The sequence below is a fragment of the Diceros bicornis genome, chromosome 17 (assembly GCF_020826845.1).
Source record: "Diceros bicornis minor isolate mBicDic1 chromosome 17, mDicBic1.mat.cur, whole genome shotgun sequence".
Taxonomy (NCBI): Eukaryota; Metazoa; Chordata; class Mammalia; order Perissodactyla; family Rhinocerotidae; genus Diceros; species Diceros bicornis.
The window spans coordinates 23,548,401-23,574,350 of NC_080756.1; the positions used below are offsets into that span (position 1 = coordinate 23,548,401).

A 25,950-nucleotide genomic window follows, 5' to 3' on the forward strand; every position below is an offset into this window, starting at 1 on the left:
GATCATTACCTGTAACAGAGTGATATGGTGGGTCTAACACAGTTGAGGTAGTCCACATGCTTAACTGCTTTTTCTCAGGGAATTTGTGGTAGGGAGACAGTGTCGGGAAATAACAGATGCAAAATAATAATTTAATTTTGTCCACCAAGTCAGACCCTTAATGATTTCTCCTAAGGTAGAAAATCTGTCAGCTAGTGGATATTTACAGTACCTTCTTTTTGGAGTATTTTGGATATTTTTAGCATTCTTCCCATTCAGTCTTACGTTTGTTGCATATAGCTAGTTTCTCCGGCGCTTAGATGATATCCATTCAGTGTTGCCTCTCCCTTCTAAAGCAGTAAAACTCTGACACCACTCTCTTTCTCATACTTTCTGACAGTTCCAGGGAAGGGGATTGTGATGATATATTGTTTCTTGGTAGTGGACCTCCACTGTAAGTCATTGGAGTGGAGAGTGGCAACTAGTCATGCTTCCTTTGCTAGAATTTAAAACTCAATGTATAATAGATTTCATTTTGGTGAGCAGTAAATTGAAAATAAATGAGCAAAATGACAGTTTTATCTTATTTCACCTCTTTATTGATGTTTACAGAAAAAAAGTCATAAGAGAAGATCTATTAAGTGCAAAACTTTATGACTTGAAGATGATACATAGTAAGTGACTTTTTACTTGTGTTTTCTACCTTTTTGTATCTCTTACTTCAATGTTTGTGCTAAAGCTCTTATTTGTAATGTTTTGGTTTGGAAAATAGTTGTGCACAGAACTCTACTGAGCTCTATACCTTGTGTTCAGCCCTACATAAACTGCTTTCATGGAGTCATTTATGCTGTTCCTTGCCCTTTTTGTTTTTATCCTCAGCTTGGAGAAAGGAAGATGAGAGTGAGTGAGAGTGTGTGTATCTGTGTGTGTTGAGAAAGGAAAAGGAGAAAAGAGTGTTTTCCAGTTACTTTATGGTTAGCAACATACATTGTGGTCTTACTCTACTCATTAGTGCAGAAGTCCTTAGGGGAGATGGGATAAAATACCTTGTGGGCCAGTAACTGTAAGCAGTAGCAAGGGAAGTCTGTGACAGTGAGAAGTGAATTCCCAGTTCCCAGAGGAAGTTGTGGTTTGGCCTCTAGCCACACTTCTAATTTGAAACTTTGGAAATAAAGCATATTTATCTTACGTATTTATCTACATGAGCAGTTAAATATTCTTGTCTTTTGTTCTTGTCTAGTGCATGGTTCTCTAATACAAGAAAGCTTTGCAGCAGGGCCTGAGAAAAATGGCAGTATAGTGCTTTGTGACTCCTCCTTGGAGCTCAGGCTGTTTATTCTGTTCCAAAGAACAACTTACTATGAGCTGTTTGTTAAGTGAGGAGGTGAGCATTTATAGGCTAGGTTAAAATAAATTTCTATTTATAGTTAAAAATAATGAATTTGTTGTTCTTAAAGTAAATGATAATCAACTTCATTTTTTTATACATTAAGAATACCAAGTTTGGTGGTGGTTATTGATTCTTCTGATTGGAATTAACATCTCTCAGGTTTATAGATCCTCAGATTTATAGATTAAATGCTCTGCCTTAGGTAATTTACTATTAAGGTGAAATTGCGCTAAAAAGACTTTAATGGTTAGATAGGCATTTTTCTTTTGTTAAAGAACTTTAGATACCAAAACTTCTTTATTTTTCTATGTCGTTGCTGTAGATTAGCATCCTTTTTTATGGCTAGCCGTTCCTTGGTAACTCTAGGATCTGATATAAAATTTACTGCTGAGGAAAATCAAATAGTGTTACAGATTTTCTCTAGGTGTTAGGCCCGCTCTCACTATGTTAATTTTACTTTTAAGACTACTGTAATTTTCTTTAAGTATATATCTCCTGCCTGGATTCATTTTTAGAGAGAGAAGCATAGGCAAATCTTAAACCTCTAGTGCTTCACTGTAGTGAAGGCCATTTATAAGAATCTGCAACTCATTCGGATTTGAGAATTTGTTTCACTATTCAGAGTATGAAATACTAAATAAGTTTTTAGTGGACATCCTAAGCCAATTTAACATTGAAGAGCTAATTTTTAATTATAGTTCTTAAAAAAAGAAAACTATTCCTGCGAGAAGGTTAACATTGTCCAAGGCCTGTAACCTAATGCCATGTCTACTTAAGATGCCTGAAATCATTTGGTTAGGATAGGCAGAAATACTCATTATACTTTGAGTATACTCTCGTATACTTTAATACAAGAGTACTAATACCCAGATAATTATGAGCAAATGTCTTAACTGAACGAGTCTGGCTCGATTTGTGGGGTACTGGATACTTATTGATTACCCATTTAGTTAGTTTTTCTATGATGTTGGTTTTTACTTGGGGAGTTTAATATATCTAACATGGCCAGTTTTTCTTCCTGCATTGAAATAGATTATGTATTTGATGAAATAGCTTGTATTTAGGTATCACATTTAATGAAAATTACTCAGGTTTAAATTCTAAATCCATACTCAGTGCATACTCGTTTGAGATGTTCATACTAGGAGAGCAAAAGGCAATTGAGATCCACTCATTCATTCAAGAAGCTATGCCAAGCGCAGTTCTAGGCTCTTAGGGGTATAGTAGTGCACAAAAGAGACAAATTACTGGCTAACAGAGAGTATCTTCTGTGGACAAAAAAAGATAAATGTACAGTATGACAGGTGGTGATAAGTGCTTTAAAGAAGAATAAAGCAGAGTAAAGAGATAAAGGGTGATGACATTTTGGAAGTGATATTTTATATAAGGGGTCAGGAAAAGCTTCTTGGATAAGGTTATATTAGAATAGCAATCTAAGAGAAGTAAGGGATTAAGCCATAAAGATATCTCAGGGAAAAGTGTTCCAGGTGAGGGAACAGCAAGTGCAGAAGCCCTGAGACAGAAGCATTCTTGGTATGTTCAAGGAATAGCATGGAGGTCAGTATGACTAGAGTGAGTTATGATGTAATGGAGGAGGAAGAGTAAGACATTGGTGGGGAGGCCTGTTGTGGTGAAAAGCATTTTTAGGGATAACATAATCTGACATACTATTGAAGGATCACTCTTGCTGTTAAGGGGAGAATAGATCTTAGGAAGACAAGAGTCTCATAGGAAGACTGAGAGACTAGTTAGGTGGCTGTTTTCCAGGCTACAGATTGTGGTGGCTTGGGCCAAGAAGGTATTAGTGGAGGTGGTGAGAAGTGGTTCAGTTCTGTATGTGTTGTATTTCAAAGGTGAAATTAACAGGATTTGCTGATGGATTGAATGTGGGGTATAAGAAAGATGGAAGTCAAGGTTGACTCTAAGGTCTTGGCCTGAGCACCTGTTAAAATGGAGTTGCCAGCTACTGAGATGGGGAAGGCTGGTAGGAGAATGTTTTGGAGCATATAATCAAGAGTTCTCTTTTGGACGTGTAAATGCCTATTCTACAACCAAGTAGAGATGCTGTGAGGAAATATGGATGTTTGCATGTCATATGCAAGTAAGATCTATTCATCTTCAGATTATTTTAGTGGTGATTGGTTCATGTTGATATATGTATTTGTGCTTAGCTCTAAGTTTAAATTGCTGGTTTCTTCCAGTTGTCATTTCTTTCCCCGCTCTTGAGTTCAGGCAAAAAATGTTTAAGACCATGTGAGAAATAAGACTGGAAAGGAAGTTTGAGGTCATCCTAGAGAGTTTTGATCAATAAAGCTAAAATTTATGCATATTATCTTATGAGGAGTAAAGCTGTGCAAGTAGTAGATACCATTAAAGGTTTTTTCCAGTGGGATACAATGTGGTGAAACCATTTTAGGAAAACTAACTTGGTAAAGGTATTCCAAAAAGATGGGAAGCCAAGTACCTGTTAGAAAATTTCTAAAGTTGTCTCTGTCTTCTGAGGTGGTGTTTCTTTTTGTCTTTATAACTCATTTAGCACACCCTTATTTGATCAATTCTGAAAATCCATTTTTTTCAGATTCTAACATCTCTGAAATGGGATTCTGTCATATCACTTGCCCTGTATGATCACAGTTGGCCAAGCAGCAGTAGTTGTCACTGCCTGCGAATGTACGAACACACAAAGTGGTGTTATCATTAAATTTGAAGAATGGATAGCAGAAGTTTAGAAGAAAATCCGTAGATAATTGTGGACACCTCTAGACACCTACTTGCGAGTGGGAGAATTGGGAGAAATTAATCAGACATGTGTGCCATCATTCCCAAGAGAGTCAAAAGTTGGCTGATTCTACATACCTAATTGCAAAGCTGGTATAAGAGTCCAGCACCAGTGATCTAATTCTTTTATGGATTTCCTGAAGAAACCACCACTGTTCTTGATAGCACAGAAGATGATATTGTATGAAAAATGGTCACTGACAAACTCAGGAGTTGAAAAGGAATTAGAAAAGTTGAATTCTGCATGTAAAGAAGTTTTATGAATACCTTAATCAATTTATTATACCTATATATTCATTTTTATTTATGATTTGCCTTAAACACAGAAAAAGAACTATGCTTAGATCTGTATTAGTTTCCTAGGGCCAATGCAACAAGTTACCACAAACTTAGTGTTTTAAACAACAGAAATTTATTTTCTCACAGACTGGAGGTTAGAAGTCTGAAGTCAAGTTGTTTGTAGACCCATGCTCCCTCTGAAGGCTCTAGGGAAGAGTTCTTCCTTGCCTCTTCCTAACTTTTGGTGGCTCCTGGCAATTCCTAGCCTTCTTTGGCTTATAGCTGCAATGCTGAAATGTGCCTGTCTTCACATGGCCTTCTTTGTGTCTCCCTCTATATCATTTTCTGTCTCTGATAAGGACACTCATTGGATTTAGTGCCCACCCTAATGCAGTATGATCTCACATCAGTCTTAATTGCATCTGCCAAGACCCTATTTCTAAATTCTGAGGTTCCACGTGGACATGAATTTTTGGGGGGGCACTTTCAACCCACTACAAGGTCAAAAAGAGCTCTTTCAATAATTATAAAATAAAATATCTAAATGATAGGAAACACTGTGACCCAACCCTGTGCCCAGATTGTGTTCTCTAAATAACATTTCCCAATAAAAGAACCAGGGCTTATTGACATAAATGACTGATTCCAGGTTTGAGTTAGTAGATAAGTAAGATGTGCCTAGAACATGTTTTCTAACAGATAGCAAGGAAGCTTTCAAAGACTACTAGGATCATAACACGAAGTCTCAGGAATCAACTTGATTGGGCTCCCTCTAGCCCAAAATGGGACAGTTTAAGCAGCAAGAAGGCTAAGATAACTACAGTTATTGAAACTTCTCAGATATGCTTAAATCCATGAGTTCACCATGCTACCTTATAAGTAAACAAATAGATAAACTAATTAGTCTATTTTGGAGGATGCCAGAAAGTTAACTCATTTTGAAAACTGATATATAAAAGGAAAGATCCAAGCATCTATCTTGCCTTTCCTAAATAAACTATACATCAGGATAATTGAACAGGTAATAAAGGAAAGTTAAGTTTTTTAGAAGTATTTCAGCAAATAATTTAAGTTGGAATTATAGAATTTGAATATCAGTGTTTTGTAAACTCTAATGAATTAATGGATCTAGGCAGTGATCAGTAGTGGCTGTTAGCATCACAGAAGGAAAGACAGCCAAACATTAAACACCTCCTTAAGCAAGTAAATAATAACAAATATGCTGTCATATGACCAACAAAAAACAAAACCCCGCATCTGATTAAGAAATCTAACTACTAATTTACAAGATAGAGACAGAGATGCATGTTAAGTGACAACAGGGGGATGCAGTCTTTAGACCAAAGACAAATGACCTGGTTTCTTCCGTCAAAAAATTCCAAGGAGTTTAAAAGGGGTGGAGGGGAACCTATAGATTAAACAAGACAGAAACATTCAGCCAGTCACAATGTATAGATCTTATTTGGATCCATATTCCAACATGTCATAAAAAGAAAGTAAAACAATGTAACTACGTGGACAATTGGGGAAAACTGAACATTGGGTATTTGTATTGGGGGTTTTTTGTCTGTTTTTTTACTTGTGATAATGATATTAAGGATTTTTTTCCTCCAAAGAGCACTTATCTGTTAGAATTATACACTGGAATATTTATGCATTAAATGATATGATGTCCAGAATTTGTTTCAAAATGAGAAGGTAGTAGATAAATTAACATTGGACACGAATTAATAATTGTGGAAGTTAGGATATAGGTATACGAGATTTCACTATACTAGTCTCTCTACTTTTGTATTTGTTTGAAATTTTCTGTAATTAAAAAAAATGTACCCTGAGAATTTAATTGGCCATTTTCCCCCATAGTTGTAGATAAAATAATGCAAGGTCTTACAGTTAACTTCAGTGAAATACAGTGTATTGTCTTGTTTTGTGTTTTTTCTAGTAAGATTTTAAGTTTCTTATGGGTAGTGATTGTGTTATCTATATGGCATTTTCCAGGGTTTCATACAAAGTGGTAATGATCATTAAGTATTTATTTGATTGCCCTTGGCTACAACTAGTTGGTGGTAAAAACTGATCTATAGATGTAACAGACAGGAAACTGAGACTCAGAAAGCTTAAATAATAAAAGCATGCATGAGAATGATAGCATCAGTTTCAGGAAAGAAGTTTCCTCTAGTGAAGGAAGGAGACAAAGAGATTAATGTAAAGTAAAAATGGCTAAATGTTAAATCTGCTCTGTAAGTGTCATTTTTTGTACTTTATGAATATTCAAAATCATTCATAATTATAAACTGTAAAGCAATTTTAAAAACCTAAATATCTTGGCCAAGATCATACAACTAACAGTTGGAGTAGCCGGAATTTGATCCAGTCTTCTGACTGCATATCCAGTGCCTCTTCCCACTACAGAATAATACTAAAGTATGATATTGTTAGTGTTACCCACTTGAAGCCTCTCACTATGTGGTTGTCTGCAACCTTTATAACTCATATTACTCCCTTATCCTGATGGCTCTTGTTTGGAGGTACTTTTGAGCTAAGTAATTTTTAATGTAAAATTAACTCTATCATTTTGATAGCATAGTGTCTGCTTCCTACTTAATAAACAAATTAACCTTGATTATTTTGCCTTACTTTTCAGAAATGTGATAGATATCAGTTTTTTTTTTCAGGCTACAGTTCATAAACCATACCTATAGGAATAGAACCTTTAAGAGTTTTAACTTTTAATTTTCACATTCCTTATGAGATTTCTTAGATATTATTTATTAACAAACTGCCTCATTAGAAGACTAAGAGAACCTGTAAATGTTACATGTAATTGTCTCCAAGTTGAAGGGCAGTTATGAACCTGTCATTCAAGAGAGAAGCAACCTTAGACCCTTAAATGTAGGCATTTGATGACTGAGCAAGGAACTAAGAGATAAAGATGAAGGTAGAGTTAGTGGCAAGTTGTGCAAATTAAGTACATCTTTGTTTACCCAGTTACACTGAATAGGAGCTGTGGTGTCCCAAGGATAATTTAAATTTCTTTCTATAAAAGAACTTCCTGAGAAAATATTGTCTGTCTCTTTACCTAGGGTGGCTTGGTTGGATTTTAGAAGCAACTCAGTTTAGCTTCTTTAATTTCTTAAAGTTTTTTTGAAGCAGGAAAGGGCTATTTAGTTATCTATCTTTACGTTATGCACTACTCAAACTAATGAGAAGAGTGTGTGAAATTGTGAAATTCTTTTATCTGGATTAGAAATTATTAGTATAACAGTTAAAACTCCAGCAGGCCTAATAGACAATTTTATTGGAAGTTAGGCCACTTGGATTTTGTATTAGTTTTTCCATTAAATCATCTGTGACTCTACTAAAAGTATATAAACTGTTTAATTTAGTTTCTTCATTTAATGAAGATGGTGTTGCCTTACTAGCAGTATTATGAAAAGTTAGACAGACTGTCTTTTGGCAGAGTTGTTAAGGATATGTCACTTTTATTCTTCAGTCATATTAGATAACTGAGTTGTCATACTTTTTTTATTTTAACCTCCTTTATGTACTTTATTCTTGGAATGAACATTAATCTTTGATTTGTGCTAATAGTTTATAATTGATGTAGTTTACAAAAAGTATCCCCTTTTCAGGCATTTCTTAATGGAGTATGTCTTTAACTATGTGCTACATCTATTTAATTATGGCTTTATTAACTTTGGAATCAATTAATCAAACTTTAATTGGGTGCCTGCCAAGTAGTGGACTCTAAGCTCACTACCTTTTTTGTACTGGTTTGTATTGTAGAAAAGGTATTTTCATGAAACATGTTTTGGAATATGCTGAATTCAGACAAATAAGACAAGCTTCCAGTTAAGCATAGCAGATTGAGCACCTGTTTAATTCTTTAATCCCTCCCAGAACTCTACTAAAATGACAATAAAGGAATGAAAAGAAAAGAAAAACTTAAAGCCACAAAGACAAGAGAACTGGAGAGAAAGGACAGCAGATAAGAGATGTCCACAGAATAGAAGCTTGAAAGTGATTGTACAACGTGAATAGTTAACTATCTTAGCAGAAAGCTGAAACCTAAACTTTTCATGAGGAGAATGGAGTTAAGAATCAGATCAGTGCTAAGTGAAATAAGTCAGACAGAGAAAGACAAATACCATATGATTTCACTTATACGTGGCATCTAAAAACAAAAACAAACAAATAAAACAGAAACAGACTCATAAATACTGGAAACAAACTGGTGGTTACCAGAGAGGGGAGGGGTTGGGGGCTTGGGCGAAACAGGTGAAGGGGATAAGAGCTACAAACTTCCAAGTATAGAATGAATGAGTCAGGGGAATATAATGTACAGTATAGGGAGTTTAGTCCGTAATACTGTAACGCCTTTGTATGGTGACAGATGGTAACTATACTTATTGTGGTAATCATTTTGTAATGTATATAAGTCTCTAATCACTGTGATATACACCTGAAACTAATAGGATATTGTATGTCAACTGTACTTCAATTAAAAAAGGAAGAAGTCAGTTTACATACCATAGAACCTTAGACAGTCTTGGGTCTGGAGGCCTCCATTATCTCTGAAGGCAGGGATACAGGATGGTGCCAAAAACCAGAATTGGATAAATTTTTTAAAGGAGCAGTTTATCCTGCAGATTCCTGGCTGAACAGGGTAGGGGAAGAATCTACCCAGGCAAAGACTGGAAGCTTACTCTCTAGCACAAATGAGTAGAGGAAACAACAGAGTCAAGAGTCAAATGTTGAGGCCTCTAGTTCCCAACCCATGGTCGTTTCCCAGAGCACTGGCAGTCTTGCTTGTTTCCAAAGTGGGAGATAGGAGACATCTTCTGGGATACTGTCTTGCCTAAGAAAAAAGGCTTAGAGATATTAACGTTTGGGAGTCTCTGAATGAAGTAGATCTGCTTGATCACCCTATAGTGAAACCTATTAGTTGAAAGGCTCTGACCACCCATCCATACATTTTCAATCAGTATTTTAGTGTCCCACAAACAGTCAAGGATCCCCAGATAATTGAGGGAAATCTTCAAAATAATAGAGATCAAAACAGGAGACAAAAGGAACCTGATAGAACAAACCCTGTGCTGGGAAACAAGGAACAACTTAAAAATTAATGTCCTCAGAGATAAGAGAAGGAATATTTCATCAATGAAACAGGAAAAGACTACAAAAAGAAAACTTTGGTAAATTAAAAATATTATAGCGGAAATTTTAAAAATTCAACAAGAATAGAAGGTAAGCTGAGAAATCTCAGAAAGTGGGATGAAAAGTCAGAGATGATAGAGTATTAGTCCATGAGGTTCAATACTGAATAATAAAATTTCAGAAAGGAAAAATAAAACAAAAGGCAGAAAGTTATCAAGAAAAGTACTACAAGGGAGAATTTCCCAGAATAGCAGAGTGTGAGTATCCAGATAAAGAAATAACCTAATACCTAGTAAAAGAGGAAAGAACTACAGGAAGTTCTTCATGAAATTCTAGAACTCTGCAAATAAGAAGATCCTAAGAGCTTCTAGAGAAAACAGACCAAGTATAAAAGAAGGTTATCAACACCAACAGATGTAGCAGTGGAGTGATGCCTGGAAAATTCTGGGGAAAATAATTACTAACCTAGAAAATTCTGTGCCCTGCCAAACTATCGATCAAGTGTTAGAGCAGAATAAAGATATTCTCAAACACATAAAAGGTCAAAAATTCATTCTCACTCACCCTTTCTCAGAATTCTACTGGAGGGATGTGTATCCTTCAGTAAATGAGAAAGTAAATGAAGGAACATGTGAGATTCAGAAAATGTTACAACTCAGGAAAAAGATAACGGGGATTATCAAGATGATGATAGAGGACAGTCCCAGAATAACAGTTGAACAGCAGGTTTTAGAAAGTTACCATTTCAGATTAGAGTAGGACAAAGGAAGAGTATTTCCAAGACAGTAGGCAACAAACTTGATGGATGAGTTGATATGTTTGAGTGTATTGAGATTCATACTTTGGTTGTAGAGTTAGCGAAATTAATGATAGATAATATAGGAAAAGAGAAAACAAAGCAGTTATTAACCCTAGGAAAAGCAAGAAATCGTACAAGGTAAGTAATCATAATTCAGTACATGGTTCATCTGTGAATAATGTTTATATAATAATAATAATATAATATTGCATATATCAAATGTTGATATATCAAAAAGAACATTAGGGTGGAGGTAGCAGAGGAGATGGGTAGGGCAGTGGTATAAGAGAAAAGTCTTATGTAGTAAAAAAAAAATCATTAGAAAATATCTGAAATCAAAAAAATCAAGGTAGAGTAGTATAAGCATGTTTTTAAGAAATAAAGAGGCAGATATTAGAAGAAACAGCCACAGGATTTGATGAGTGCTTTTGGGGAGCTGAAATCAAGAGTAGGGATTTCTGTAGTTTTTCTTTATAAGCCTAGAAGTGCTCTTTGATTTCTTAGAGTTTGTACCTGCATTACTTTGATAAAAATTAAATGAAAAGGCATATCACTGCTGTCCAAAGGCAGATAGATAAGTAGAATAGATTTGTGAAATGGTCTCTAGGAAACCACAATTTAGACAAATCCACCAGCATTGAATACTTTTTGCGATTGTTATTGTAACTGCTCAGTAATTACCTGAGAATTACCCAGAAATATGTGAAATAGCTTTTGGACTAGATTTCACACTTAGCATTGACCAGAAAACTAACAGTTCTTCCCATAGGGAGCATTTTGTCTAATGGTGGCTTTCTGAGATAGGCTTCCAAGGGGGAAGGTATGCTACGTGAACAGTATATACTCATTAAGTGTTGAGTGAATGAAAACGACTCAGCACCTTAGGGCATAAAAGACGTTGTAGCTACATCACAGCAATTGTGTGTCTAGCTGAAGGAACTAGTTATTTCTAAGAACGTGGCTGGGTACCTATCACGCATTTTTATTCCTGGCTTCTTTAAGCAATTTAAAAAATTGATATCATCTTTTAAATATACGTCGAAGGGTAAGAAAATAAGTTCCTGGAACTCAGCGAGCACCCCTCTCCCCACTGCTGAAATTACATTTGTTACTGCAGTTCTAGGTAGGACATGTGTGAAGGATGGATAATAGCACAAAACCAAACAGCTGTTGTATAGTAACTTAAAAGGGAATTAGTATGCTATTAAGTAGAAAGTAGGCTATTACCAACTGGACTGACAGAAGAAACCCCAAATACATATGGCCTTATAACAACAGGAGACAGGCCTCCAAGTTAGGGTGATTTATTTTGAACAAAATCAGTAGGCCCTTTGTGAGGCAGGCAAGACTGAAGATTGAAAGACCAGTTGTCATTTGCACTGTAGACTGAGGAGAGAGCAATGACAGTACCAGCAGCAGTTTATTGCAGACAACAAATGTATTGGTAGGTAAAGATAACTAATAACGTAGGCTTGATGGTAAAGAAAAACTAAGAGCAGTAATCTATAAAGAGATTAACACAATTTTTGTGGTTAGCAGAAACTATCCTTTATCTTCCTTAACCTGGAAGTACGTATCCATAGAAATACATTTCCAGATGGGACAGGTAAAACCAAAAAACAAGTCATAAGCAATGCAGCCAAAAACATTGCTATAACAGAAAGCTGTTTTAATAAACACTCCTACTTGTCCTAATTCTAATCATAAAGTTTGAAGAGGAAGGAAGGTACTTACTTGAAGTTGGTACCACTGGTTAAATGATAATTTATGATTGACAAGGGCTGATGGCCTCAGTTCCCTGGTCAGCTCCTACTTGAGGTGAGTTAACAGTACGTGTTTTTCAGGTCATAGTTTGAAAGGACATAGGGAGTGCATTATTGATATTAAATAATTTGATTTCTTGTATATACTTTTTGTTACAAAAGGTAGTTTCAGTTTGCATAAGATGCCAGAAAATGTTGACTAGAATTTTAGTACTCATGCTCTAAGCATAGCCGTTTTACATATTTCACCAACTTCCTCTTTTGTGGCCTCTTACCTTGTATCTGTGGCTTAACAAGATAAGATAAAATTAGCATTTGTAAAAATTATATAAATGCAAGTACTATTATTTAAATGCAACTTTTGTACATATTTTAAGTTTCTCTTGTCAGTATGCCAGTATCAGTACTGGTTTACAACCTTCTAAAATAAAATTAAGACAAAATAACCAAGTCTTTTTGTGTCTTTGTACAGGAAATGCTAAATACAGTGAAATAGGAGGAAAGAAAAATGCAACAATAAAGATAGATAAGGTTTGTTGAAATAAAGAAAAATCTTTTTCTTAGATAATAATTTATGGTTGTTTAGTACATAACTCTAGTGCCTCAGGTATATCAAAATATTTAAATATAACTATTCCCTCCCTATTATGGAAGTTTTTTTGTTTGCTGTTTCACTAACCTCTTTTTACTTCTCTAGCCTCGAAGATCAAATCAGTGTACAAGTCAGTGCTTCAGAAATTTTTTCTCCAATATGTTTTCTTCTAGTAGTCACACTGGAGAATCTTCTTTTACCTGTAGAGCTTACTGGTTAGTATTTTCTCCTTTTAATTTATGCTTTTTATACTTGATGTTTTAATTATAATTAACCTTTGGTAGAAATTTAAACCCTGGCTCAACAAACACTGTGAAAGCCCACCTTGTTTTTTGTTTTTGTGTTTTTTTGGAAAGTAAACCAGTTCTAAGCAAAGAGAAAACCTGTTATTTTGTGACCCTCTCGATTATGCAATGACTGCTTATGCTAGTGGGCTTTGCTTTCATTAGTAAAATTAATAAACTAAGTTGTTCTACACAAGCTTTTTATGTGATAGAGAAATAGGCTATTTGTTAAATTGTGGGGGTGGCACCTAATAAAGCAGAACCCTTTTAGAGTAGATCCAGACATCTTTGAATCCATGGTGACTGGCGTTTAGATACTAAGTAGATATTTGTGGAATTTGAAGATTAAGTTGGAGTTTTAAAATCATGTAAGAGTTGGTTGAATGAACAAGACAGATTAAGATTGTGTGATTGAATTTTAGAGCTTGGCAAGGTATCAAAGAAAACAATTACATCTAAGTAGCCTTTTGAAAGCTGAACTATACCCATTTTTGGTTACAGTAACCATACTTTCCTTTGTATTCTTTTGTCTTATGCTTAGTTTCAGATGGGAAACTGTCGTGCCTACAATTTCTGCCAGAACTGCTTGCTGCAGCTTTGGTTCATGGGATAGAGATAGTGTTGCTTTTTTCTCTCAATAACAAGGATATTAGTCTGAATTGACTTTTTAGAAATTCTGTGACTTAAGGTAGAAATTCAAGCATTATTTTTATGAATCAGATAAATATAATTTTGATTTATAATATAAAAATTTTACTTACTTTAGGAATGAGTTCATTTTGTAAGTTTTTAAATAGAAAAAAGTTCTTATTCTTTTAAATGTGATTTATAATGCTAGGTACAAAAACTTCTGCTATTCCTGGTATAACCCAGTTGTTACTCCAAACTTAAATTTTTGGAATTCTGATGAAAGTCTAAAATTTATCTTTTAGTACAGAATTTATAGAAGTCAATGAAATCAGTGCATTGATTAGGCAGAAGAGACAGGAACTGGAATTGTCATGGTTTCCTGATACATTACCTGGAATTGGAAGGTAAAAAACACTGTTTACTTAAAGTGTTTACATGCTAACATGAGCACAAGATATCATTAATACTTAACTACAGAGGTATCTTATTCAATAGTTATGTTTATAAGAAAGTTTTGTGCAAATTAAATTTTGGTTTTTCAAATGCCTAATGAAGACTGCTGTTTAAAAAACCCCTTAAAAAGTAAAGAATCCTTTATTTTTCTGTTTAATAAATGTAGATATTTGATTCATTTCAAAGGTAAAACACCTAAATGATGAGATTTATTATTAATAATAGCATTCAGATTTGTCATCCTTCCTCTACTCTTTCCCCCATTCCAATCTTACTTGTGTGCTGTTAGCTGAAGCACTGCTTTTATCATATTTCCCCTCTCCAAAATGTTCTTCTCAATAACTTTTTTTTTTTTTTATGAGGAAGATCAGCCCTATGCTAACATCTGCCAATCCTCCTCTTTTTTTGCTGAGGAAGACTGGCCCTGGACTAACATCTGTGCCCATCTTCCTCCACTTGATATGGGACACCGCCACAGCATGGCTTAACAAGCAGTGCGTCGGTGCATGCCCGGGATCCAAACCGGCGAACCCTGGGCCAGCGCAGCAGAGCGCGCGCAGTTAACTGCTTGCGCCACCGGGGCGGCCCCTCAATAACTATTTGATCAAGTCCCTACTCTGCCCTGGTATTCATAACTTTCTATAATCTAGCCCTTTCTTTCTTAGTTTAAGTCCTAAAGCTCCCAGAACATTGCTAGGTACATGATATGTACTTAAATTAAGCTCCTATGTAAAGATCAAGGTCGTGTCTGAGTTTTATATTCATTCCTGTAACATGTTGTAAGTTTATTTTATACATCACTGTGATATAGTTCTGCATAGGACCTTCACCCTCTAGGAATGACAATGGGACATAAATAGAAGTAAAATTAGGAAGTCCAGATATGTGTAACATGAAACCTTTTCTTAGAGTTATATATTTTTGTATATGTACAAGTTGCACATTGTTCTTCAGACTTCTCTCCTCCTACCCCAGAATCTCACCTTATACTGGATGGGATGGTCTTGTTAGGAGACCTGAACTGAACAAATATGACTCAGAGAAAGAAGCAGCTGAGAGTGGATTGGGTTTGGATGCAGAAACTTTTGAGTCTTAGCAGGTCCATAGGGACACTGGAAACTTTGAAGAGCCATCATCCTTAGGTTGAGGAATTTTAGAATATAATATAGCAATAGAAATCAGTTCTTTTTTTTCTTTCTAAAAAAGTATTTATGGGGCCGGCCCAGTGGCACAGTGGTTAAGTTTGCACGCTCCGCTTTAGCAGCCCAGGGTTCGCAGGTTTGTATCCCAGGCGCGGACCTACACACCCATTATCAAGCCATGCTGTGGCAGGTGTCCCACATATAAAATAGAGAAAGATGGACACAGATGTTAGCCCAGGACCAATCTTCCTTAGCAAAAAGAGGAGGATTGGCAGCAGATGTTAGCTCAGGGCTAATCTTTCTCACCAAAAAAAAAAGTACTTATTTTGATGTTTTTGGCCTTGATACCTGCTATAAAACAAAGAAATCTAACAAATGTGATACTATCTATGATATGCTTCAAAATTCAAGTAATAGAAGTTCTATTTCCACTTTGTTAAATTTTTATTTGTTCATAAATAAATAAAATTTATTAACTGATTTCCCTTTGACCTTGCTAATTTCCTTAAAACCTTGATTTGATTAATTCAACTAAATTATCTCTTTGGTTGCCTGGAAAGAGAGGGGGTACAAGGGGCATGAAGGTGCTTTCTGGGGTGGTAGAACTGTTCTATTTCTTGCTTGGGGTGGTGATTACACAGATATATATATTGCTCAAAAGTCATGAAACCATACACTTATGCAAATAAAATCTTTGCATTTTATTTGTGCGTTTTATGTATCTGTGCATTTTATTCTCCGGGTTAAAGTTTTAGAATGACAAAGAACAAAAACTAAAAAAATTCTTGATAAAATACTACGTTAAATTATTTAAAAGAGAAACAGCTATTATATATTAAGTTGCCCTTGATCTCCCTTTGCCATTTATCAGAAAAACATACTTTTTAAGGTTTTTTCTTTGCAGCCAATTGGAAGCCATCTTTGAACAATGAGTAACCTTGAGTGTACATTTTTAGCTGTTTGGGCAAAAAATAATTTAAGTGTGCTGTATTTTAATGTTGCTACCTGATTTGGAAAATTAATAATTTTAAATTGCTGGTTTAAATTTTTAAACTATTGGAACAAAAATGTCCTTATTTTGTTTTGAATTTTCAGAATTGATTTTCTACCCTGGAATATTGAAACAGAAGTCCTTCCTCTCATCTCTTCAATGTTGCCAAGAGCTATTTTTCCAACAAGTACCATATCTTCAGAAAATTTTGGTAAAGTTTGTGAAATGTTTTTCTAGTTTTTAAAAAATTAACTTCTTTCAATCTCATAAAAAGTGAGTGTTGATGACTTAGAAGAGCTGTAAAATAAGGTATAAATCAGTAAGTCCTAGATATTTCTGTAAATATTTGGATGGTGACTTGACTTTAAAATTGTTCCAACTAGAAAATCCCTTTTTTGAAGAAATTACAAGTCTTTGAGGAACTGATTGATTAGAAGTCTCCCTTCTGTTCAGGGCTTCAGTGTTTAATCCATAGATCTTTTGAAGTAACATCTCCTGTTTACTATGAATAATAGTTTGTGTCTTTATCTATTTGTGGATAACTTGTTTTCTCTTGCTTTTTGCCTAGTAATACTAATTCATAAAGCAAATGGCAGTTATCAGACCAAACATATTTTCTTTTGTTTTTTTTCCCTATAAAATTGCTCACATGGATTCAAATCTTGTGATAACTCATTTCAGTAGCATTAAAAGAAGCTAATCAATACCTGATATTACTCCGATGTTAGTAGCTATGCATTTATTTATAATTTGGTTCATAAGTATATTTGATTTCACGCTGTTATAGATGTCTGTTTTATGCTAAAATAAGCTGAAGCCAAACTATTATCATTTATTGAAATGTATACTTACTTTTTACTTTTTTTAAAAAATATATTACTAGGTACTTCTTGCAAGGGATATGCATTAGCACATACTCAAGAAGGAGAGGAGAAGAAACAAACTTCTGGTGCATCAAACACCAGAGGATCAAGACGAAAACCTGCAGCAACAACTCCTACAAGGAGATCTACACGTAACACGAGAGCTGAAACAGTCAGTCAGTCTCAGAGATCCCCAGTATCTGATAATTCTGGGTGTGATATCCCAGATAACAGCAATCCATCTGTAAGTGTTTCCTCTTCAGCTGAGTCGGAAAAGCAAACAAGACAGGCTCCAAAACGGAAGTCTATAAGAAGAGGAAGAAAACCACCTTTACTGAAAAAGAAACTTCGGAGCTCTGTACCTCCCCCTGAAAAATCATCTTCCAGTGATTCCATAGATGAAGAAACAGCAGAATCTGACACACCACCTGTGTTAGAGAAAGAGCACCAATCAGATATAGAAAGTAGTAACACTTGTACTGTGCAGATAGATGTAGACAGTGAGTCTGCTAATGGCTTGAGAAGTTGTAGTGAGCAAAGAGAAGAAAGTGAGGAACATACTGAGAACCATGGTACAGAAGAACGAGTGAAATCTTCATATTCTGAGTCTTGTGCCCAAGATCCTCCTGTGCTAGTTGGAGAGGAGGAGAACATTCAAAAAATTGAGAATACAGGTATAGAGGCTAATGTTTTGTGTTTAGAAAGTGAGATTTCTAAAAATATTTCTGAAAAAGGAGGTGATCCATTGGAAAATCAAGACCAAATATCTGGACCTTCAGAATCAGAGGTAAAAGCAGATATATGTACAGATCATCCTCCAAATGATCTTCTGACATGTTCAGCATCTGAAATTGAAGTACAGCAACCTGTACCAAGCCTGGGTGAGTTGCCTGAGAATGCAGAATCAGTGGTTAATGAAGAAAAAGTTATAGAGAGTCCTGTAGTAGAAAATATTGATCATGAAGATTCTACAGTAAAAACAGAGCAGCTTGTAGACAGCCCCAAAGTGGAATCTTCTGAGGGTGAAATTATACAAACAGGGGACAAAAAATCTATTGAGAGCTCAGAGGTTCAGTTGCTTGGGCATGTTGAAACTGAAGATGCAAAAATAATTGCAATGCATGATACTTCAGGGGATAAAAATTTCAAGAGCATTCAAGACTCTGAAAATAATTTATTAGAAAATAATGCAAAATTAGACAGATCTTTAGAAGAAAAGACTGAATCTCTGATTGAATATCCCAGATCTACAGAATTGCCTAATATATACATTGAACAGATTGAGAAGCATTTTAGTGAGGACAATAACGAAATGATACCTATGGAATGTGATTCATTTTGCAGTGACCAGAATGAATCTGAAATTGAACCGTCTGTAAATGCTGATGCTAAACAATTGAATGAAGATTCTGTGGAGCACAGTTCTCAAAATAACATGTCATCTTCTGATCCCACAAATGAAAAGGTTGAAACTGTATCTCAACCATCTGAAAGCCCAATAGATATGATGGATAAAGCCAAAAAGCCTCGTACTCGAAAATCTAGATTTCATTCCCCATCTACAACTTGGTCTCCCAACAAAGACACTGCACGAGAAAAGAAGCGGTCTCAGTCTCCGTCTCCCAAAAGAGAAACTGGAAAAGAAAGCAAGAAGTCTCGATCACCATCTCCCAAGAAAGAATCTGCAAGAGGACGGAGAAAATCTCGTTCTCAGTCTCCCAAAAAGGATATTACTAGAGAACGGAGGGGATCTCAGTCTCGATCTCCAAAAAGAGATAGCACTAGGGAAGGCAAAAGATCTGAATCACTCTCCCCAAAAAGAGACTCTTCTAGAGAGAACAGAACATCTCAGTCAAGAGTGAAAGATTCCTCCCCAAGGGAAAAATCCAGGTCCCGGAGCAGAGAAAGAGAAAGTGATAGAGATGGGCCGAGGAGAGATCGAGATAGAGAAAGGAGAACCAGAAGGTGGTCTAGGTCCAAATCTCGTTCTAGGTCACCATCAAGATCTAGAACAAAAAGCAAGAGTTCATCATTTGGTAGAAATGACAGAGATAGTTACTCTCCTCGGTGGAAGGAAAGATGGACAAATGATGGTTGGAGATGTCCACGGGGAAATGATCGGTACAGAAAGAATGACCCTGAGAAACAGAATGAAAATACAAGGAAGGAAAAAACTGACATCAGTCCAGATGCTGATGATCCAAATTCTGCTGACAAACATAGAAATGACTGTCCCACTTGGGTAACAGAAAAAATAAATTCTGGACCTGATCCAAGGACCAGAAATCCAGAAAAGTCAAAAGATTCTCATTGGGAAGAAAATAGAAATGAAAATTCAGGGAATTCTTGGAATAAAAACCTTGGTTCAGGTTGGATGTCTAACCGTGGTAGAGGTCACCGTGGCAGAGGCACTTACAGAGGCAGTTTTGCCTATACAGATCAAAACGAAAATCGGTGGCAAAACCGAAAACCCCTCTCAGGGAATTCAAATAGTTCAGGGAATGAGTCTTTCAAGTTTGTGGAACAGCAACCCTATAAACGCAAGAGTGAGCAAGAGTTCTCATTTGATACACCGGCAGATAGATCAGGGTGGACATCTGCTTCTAGTTGGGCTGTGAGAAAGACTCTACCAGCAGATGTCCAAAACTATTATTCACGACGAGGGAGGAATTCTTCAGGTCCACAGTCGTCCGGATGGATGAGACAAGAAGAGGAAACAACTGAACAGGGTAAGATATTCTATTTCTTTTTTAACACTGTTTTATTTGTGGAAAGAGATTTCAAATTTAATACCTTATTTGAATGAATTGAAATAATCCCTATTTATAGTTTAGTAATGTTAAATTGAATCCTAGTTGTTTACAAGTCACTTTGCATTATATAAATATATACACACATCAGTATTTATTTTTTTTCACCCCACCCCTTCCCCAAACTTTGCCAAAGACGTAAATATTTTATATACAGTTTGCTGCAGTAGAAGAATTTGGGATGTTCCTATGCAGGATTTAACTTCTTTTTCATTTGTTTCAGATGTGTGCACTTGACTTATTTTGATCATTGTTCTCATATAAATAAGTCAGTCTTCTAATAAAGATTTATCTTTCCTTGGCTTTTGTTAAGAACATTGCAAGAAAAAAACTATTGACGATAAAAAAATTAATTAACCTTACTTCTAATTTAGTGACCTCATTAAATTTTATATGATTATTTCTTTAGTCAGTAAGTTTCTTGAGCTACTGATTCTTTGCTAATGTTGACGGATGTTATGTGAACTTATTGTTAAAAATAAGTTTAGTTAAATGTTTTCTTTTAGTTACAAAATCAGCCCACACTATTTAAAAATGACAGGATTAAACTAAATAATTGGAGATGGGTTTAGGTGTTTTGAGTCTTGTTAATTTTACTATAACCCGTGGTTCTTTACTTCTCTATCTAAAGAAATTTGTAACATGATTTTTTTCACAAGCCTTTTTTCTTTTGTTAGATTCTAACCTTAAAGACCAAACAAACCAACAAAGTGATGGTTCTCAGCTACCTATAAATATGATGCAACCACAAATGAATGTAATGCAGCAACAAATGAATGCACAACACCAGCCTATGAACATCTTCCCATATCCAGTGGGTGTTCATGCTCCTTTGATGAACATCCAACGTAATCCATTTAACATTCATCCTCAGCTACCCTTGCATCTGCACACGGGAGTGCCTCTCATGCCGGTAGCTGCTCCTACCAGTGTAACTCAGGGACTGCCACCACCACCACCCCCTCCCCCACCATCCCAAGTCAACTACATTGCTTCACAGCCAGATGGAAACCAATTGCAGGTATGTTTTTAGCAACTCAAGTTTAATCAACATGGCCATTGTAGACATTTAACTATTAGGGATAGATGTTCAAGAAAGGGCTTCTGGGGGCAGGGGTGAGTGGGAGGGGGACGAGGTTCCTGGCATCCAAAAACAATTGTTTATTTGATTAGGTTTATGGTGAACCTTCATAACCCCTCTTTCACTGTCCTTCCCTAAACCTCTCAATCCCTAAATAAGAAAATGAATTGAATGCATATTATCAAATCTAAGCTACATATATGCTGTTGTTGATATCCAGACAGATTTTTTTTGTCAGATTGAGAAGACCAAATTATGAGCCGAACTAGAATCCAATTGTGGGCACTTGAAAATTTTTCCCTGATTTGTTGGACTTTTTAGGTGATAGGAACTTGTGATAAAGTACTGTGATGAAGCTTATATTGTCTTGTTCAGACAAATGGCAGATAAAACTGAGCCATATAGAAAATTTGCATAATAATTTGTAAACATTGTGTTGCTTATAGCCTTATGTGTACATTTCAGAAATTCTAGGATCCTGACAGGAAGATGTAATTGGAAGAGCAGGGGAATGAGATTCCAGAATTTGAGATCTTAGATCTTTTTCTCCTATCAACTCACTGCAGGCCATTTGACTTCACTGCCTCATTTTCTCCCATCTTTAAAGTGGGGGCACTTACTTTAGTTAATTTTCATAAAAAACCTTGCAGGAAAGATACTATTTTTTAAATGCTATTCTTCTTCTTCTTGTTTTTAGTGTTGCTGTCAGAATATTACAGTGCACATATATAATTTAAATGTCATCTTGACATATTTAAATAGGGCTGTGTTTAAAAATGTTATACTCATTTTTCGTCAGAGTCTTTTAGACATGAAAGACTGACATATGCATTTCTTTCTTAAGTACTAAGGTTGAACTGCTTGAAATTTTTTAATGTTATTTCTAATAGTGACTGAAAGACTTCTGTTGAATACAAGTAATTTATTAACTGATAACTCTTTAAAACAGGGTATTCCTAGTGCTTCTCATGTAAGTAATAACATGAGTACACCAGTCTTGCCTGCTCCAACAGCAGCCCCAGGAAATATGGGAACAGTTCAGGGACCAAGTTCTGGTAATACTTCTTCATCAAGTCACAACAAAGCCTCTAATGCTGCTGTAAAATTGGCAGAAAGCAAAGTAAGTGTTACAGTGGAAGCCAGCGCAGATAGCTCGAAGACAGACAAGGCAAGTTCAAGGTTGAGAGCAACCTACATATTCTGTATATGATAAAGATGAAAAAATAACAGCTTTCTATTGTATAAGTGGTGAAGGGAATTTATTGTTGATAGTCTTAAATTCCAACATTATTTGAAGTGTTCTTTCTAGATATGTTGATGCCCAGTGAGTTACTGGTAATATTTCATAGTTATTTTTAGAAATGTTTGTTATGTGTGTTAGTAAATAACTATTTTGTATTTCTGACACTAATATTTGAAGTTCCTTGCAATAATGTAAATGCACAGTGTTTTTAATTTCATATTTTTAAAGAAATTTTTTGAAAGTATGTGATTGGGCAAGTAATAATTATACATTTTCCTCTTATCAGAAATTGCAAATTCAAGAAAAAGCAGCACAGGAGGTAAAATTGGCCATTAAGCCATTTTACCAAAATAAAGATATCACCAAGGAAGAATATAAAGAGATTGTACGGAAAGCAGTAGATAAAGTAAGTTATAGCTTTTGTGGAGTTATGGACATATTGTTTTGAACCATCTCTATTTTAATAAAGGAATGCTTAAGTCTAATTAAAATAATAAAAGCTAGGTTCTTGTCTGTTTTTTTATGTTTTGAATAAGTTCATATGAGATATGAAACGTGGAAATGTCTAGTTACCTCTTGGAGGTTGTGTGTTGTTCACAAAGCTTTCCATTTTGCTTTAATCTCTTTAAGTATGAAAAAAATATTTCCCCTCCTTTTTTCATAGGTTTGTCATAGTAAGAGTGGAGAAGTAAATTCTACTAAAGTGGCAAATCTGGTTAAAGCTTATGTAGACAAATACAAGTATTCACGGAAGGGAAGCCAAAAGAAAACTCTGGAAGAACCTGTTTCTACTGAAAAAAACATAGGCTGAAATGGGGAGCACCGTAAAAGACACTATCAAGATATCTGCAAAGTGCAATTTCAACATGTACCTTTAACTAAAAATCATACATAACTGTGATTGAAATTTGGTTTTGATAAAATTATTTTTTTTAATGTAGGATATAATGTTTTGTTCTAAATAAATATAGTTCTGCACTGCAACTTCTATATCATTTCCCCCCCCTCCCAAATGAAAGAAAATCCTAGGGAAAGTAAAGGGTTAAAGGAATGTGCGTTTTTACTACGACTGTGTTACAGTGTGGATACTGAAAGATGTACAGCTTTTTGCTTTGAACAATGAAGTGCATAAATTAGAAACTTCTAAGTGCACTGGTTTGGAAGATATATATATATATATAAAATACATTTATTCTGTCAGGCTAAAAATAAAGTATGATCTTTATGATTTTTCTCTCTAATTATAGAAAGTTAAATAATGTATTACCATGAAAAATATTTCTAATAACAGAACATACCAATTGCAGGGTTCCTAATGTGTATTTTTAAAGCACACATCTGAATAAATTGTTTAGATAGAAAACAAATTATCACGAGTCAAATTCAGTGTTCAAAACTTTGAACACTGTTCACCTGTTGTATCACCAAATAAAGGTTATGCTGCTTGTTTTTCTTTTGTGCCTTTTTTCCCCCAATTGAGATGAAGCAGTTTGATTTGCTAGGTTTACAACTTTGGCAGCCTAAACTCTTTGTTGAGGTTAGACCAGTTTGGAAAACCTGTTGACTTTGTGAAAATTAACGTTCTTTCCTAATAACTTTCTACCTATCAGAGGTGTCAAATTATTTGTGCTAGCTGGAGAATTACTGTTAAGTGGTGACCCTCCCTTCCTTAGAACTAGGGTAGAATCATGAGACTCACTTCAGTGGCTCTCAGCTTGTTGCTCATCTATCTAATCACTAATGAAATTCTTTTCACTCTTGTGAAATCTCTGAATGCTTTACAGTTAATAGTGTTAATTTGGTGACCATATAATGGCCATTAACCATGTTGCAAAATTCTAGACATTAAAACCTGTGTTTTGGAAAGGGAGAAAATTAAATAATGGAATCTTGGTCAGGCTTTCAGGGACTAGGGATTTGGTTGTTTTTTTTAAATACTAGAATATGTTAATTTTTGTAAAAGGTAAGTTAAAAATGTCATGGTGCCATTATTTTAATTGGCATCTTGGAGGAAAAAATGGATTATCTCCATGATAAACTGTGTTTCATTCCAGTAACAATTTTCAGTAGATACCAAATAACTGGAAAGCTATTCAGATAAGATGTTAATGGCTCAACGATAGATATAGGCCTCAGTGAGACAGACTGACCCTTTTACTAGCTAAACTAGCAAGAGCAATACTCTGTAGAACTGTGCTTTTCTGAAGTAAAGATTATCTGTTGCTCAATTGTATGTGCATAATACTTTCCTGGTGCTAGCTTTGATAGGCAAAGTATTTTGAAATGTTGGCCCCAATAATGATTCTGCTAGTTCATAATCTTTATTAGATTATGAGTGTAATCCCAAAAAGTGTTAGAAATATTTCCAAGCAGTTTTTGATCTTTATTCTGCATTTCTGGGCATTTGTAATATGGTATTCTGCTGATTTCTATATATTTTTAATTAAAGTTTGTGTTTAGATTATGATGGAGAAAGAAGTTTGGAAGTATATTTCTTCTAATAAATATTAAGACAGTGTTTTAAATATCAATGCACACCTCATTTGTTTCAGTTTTGAACTCTAGAAACAATTGTATGAACTTCAAATCTATTTTGAATTAAAGCTAGTTACCACTTTGAAAATTTTGTAGCAGATTGCCTAAACTGATTAATCACACAATGCATACTTTTCCTACATTTTCTTGCAGTGACATTTGGGAGTTTGGTGACATTTTAAAATTTGCTTTATACCATTTAGTTTTTGCAAACGTTTAAAAGTTTTAAAGAAAAAAAGTGGTGTGGTCAAGAGTTAAAGTCTCACATCTTTGGTTAGCAGTGCCATGAATTATTTCCACTTTTCTTGAAAATAACAAGTGTGTATTCCATATCTGGTTGGGGTACTGATTAGACTGCATTTAACATAGCTAATGAAGAATGTTACTGGATTAGAATTCAAACTTTTGAAACTTTGAAATATTTAAGAATGTATTAGAAAGTGCATGCTTTATGTTAAAAAAAGTTACATTGTTTTAACATTCCCCATTTTTGCTTTTTTCAGAAATTTACATTAATTTTGCATGTGCACAAACTTAAAAACATTTTGTGGGGTTACAGATTTCTCTTGTTCTTTATGAAGATTCAGTGTTAACTTGACCTTTGAAACCCCGGTCCCTTTAACTTACTAGTCACATTGACTGATGTTTTTAGGCTATAGTGATGCCTAGAATTTTGAGACTAAAAATAGTTACTTATTATTTTAACATTCCAAACATTTGATTTTTTTTTTCTGGTAATTACCACATTTTCTCCATTATCTTCCTTTAAATGGCCACAGTGTGTACTGCTCAAATGTTCCATCAACAGATGTAGGTTCAGAATCACAGTGGTTGCCCCATGATCCATGAGACCTTGTTTGCAGTGTGAGGATGGAGTGCTGTCTACTGAAACAATACTCTTAAACAGATATGTAGTATGTAATATTTTCTAATAAATTCTTTTGATAAACAAAATAGTGTCTTTAACATTTTATTATTAGGATTCCTGGGAAATGGTGACTTTTACTTCATTATAACTCTTTCCAAACATTGAAGTATTGAAGTATTTCTTGGATTTGTACCAAAGTAACTAGCATCGTGGTTACATTAATGTCCAAGCTGTAAAGCAAGCCTAGAGTTAGCTTGGCATACAGTCACGCGTCGCTTAACAACGGATACGTTCTGAGAAATGCATCGTTAGG

At 35.0% G+C, this 25,950-nt stretch overlaps 1 protein-coding gene across 5 annotated transcripts in view; it reads left to right on the forward strand.

Annotated features, from left to right (window-relative positions):
- Positions 1-25,723, forward strand: part of SCAF11 (SR-related CTD associated factor 11) — a 66,261-nt gene extending 40,538 nt beyond the window's left edge. For 3 of the 5 annotated variants that reach the window (XM_058558446.1, XM_058558448.1, XM_058558443.1), the window contains 10 exons: positions 592-653; positions 12,618-12,676; positions 12,843-12,952; positions 13,954-14,055; positions 16,342-16,448; positions 17,121-19,829; positions 20,588-20,931; positions 21,941-22,159; positions 22,521-22,640; positions 22,899-25,723. In XM_058558446.1, the coding sequence (XP_058414429.1) occupies positions 592-653; positions 12,618-12,676; positions 12,843-12,952; positions 13,954-14,055; positions 16,342-16,448; positions 17,121-19,829; positions 20,588-20,931; positions 21,941-22,159; positions 22,521-22,640; positions 22,899-23,045 (3,979 nt within the window). In that variant the 3' untranslated portion in view covers positions 23,046-25,723. The remainder of the gene's footprint in view (positions 1-591; positions 654-12,617; positions 12,677-12,842; positions 12,953-13,953; positions 14,056-16,341; positions 16,449-17,120; positions 19,830-20,587; positions 20,932-21,940; positions 22,160-22,520; positions 22,641-22,898) is intronic. The other 2 variants (XM_058558447.1, XM_058558449.1) reach the window with 2 other exon arrangements.
- The last annotated feature ends 227 nt before the right edge of the window (positions 25,724-25,950 follow it).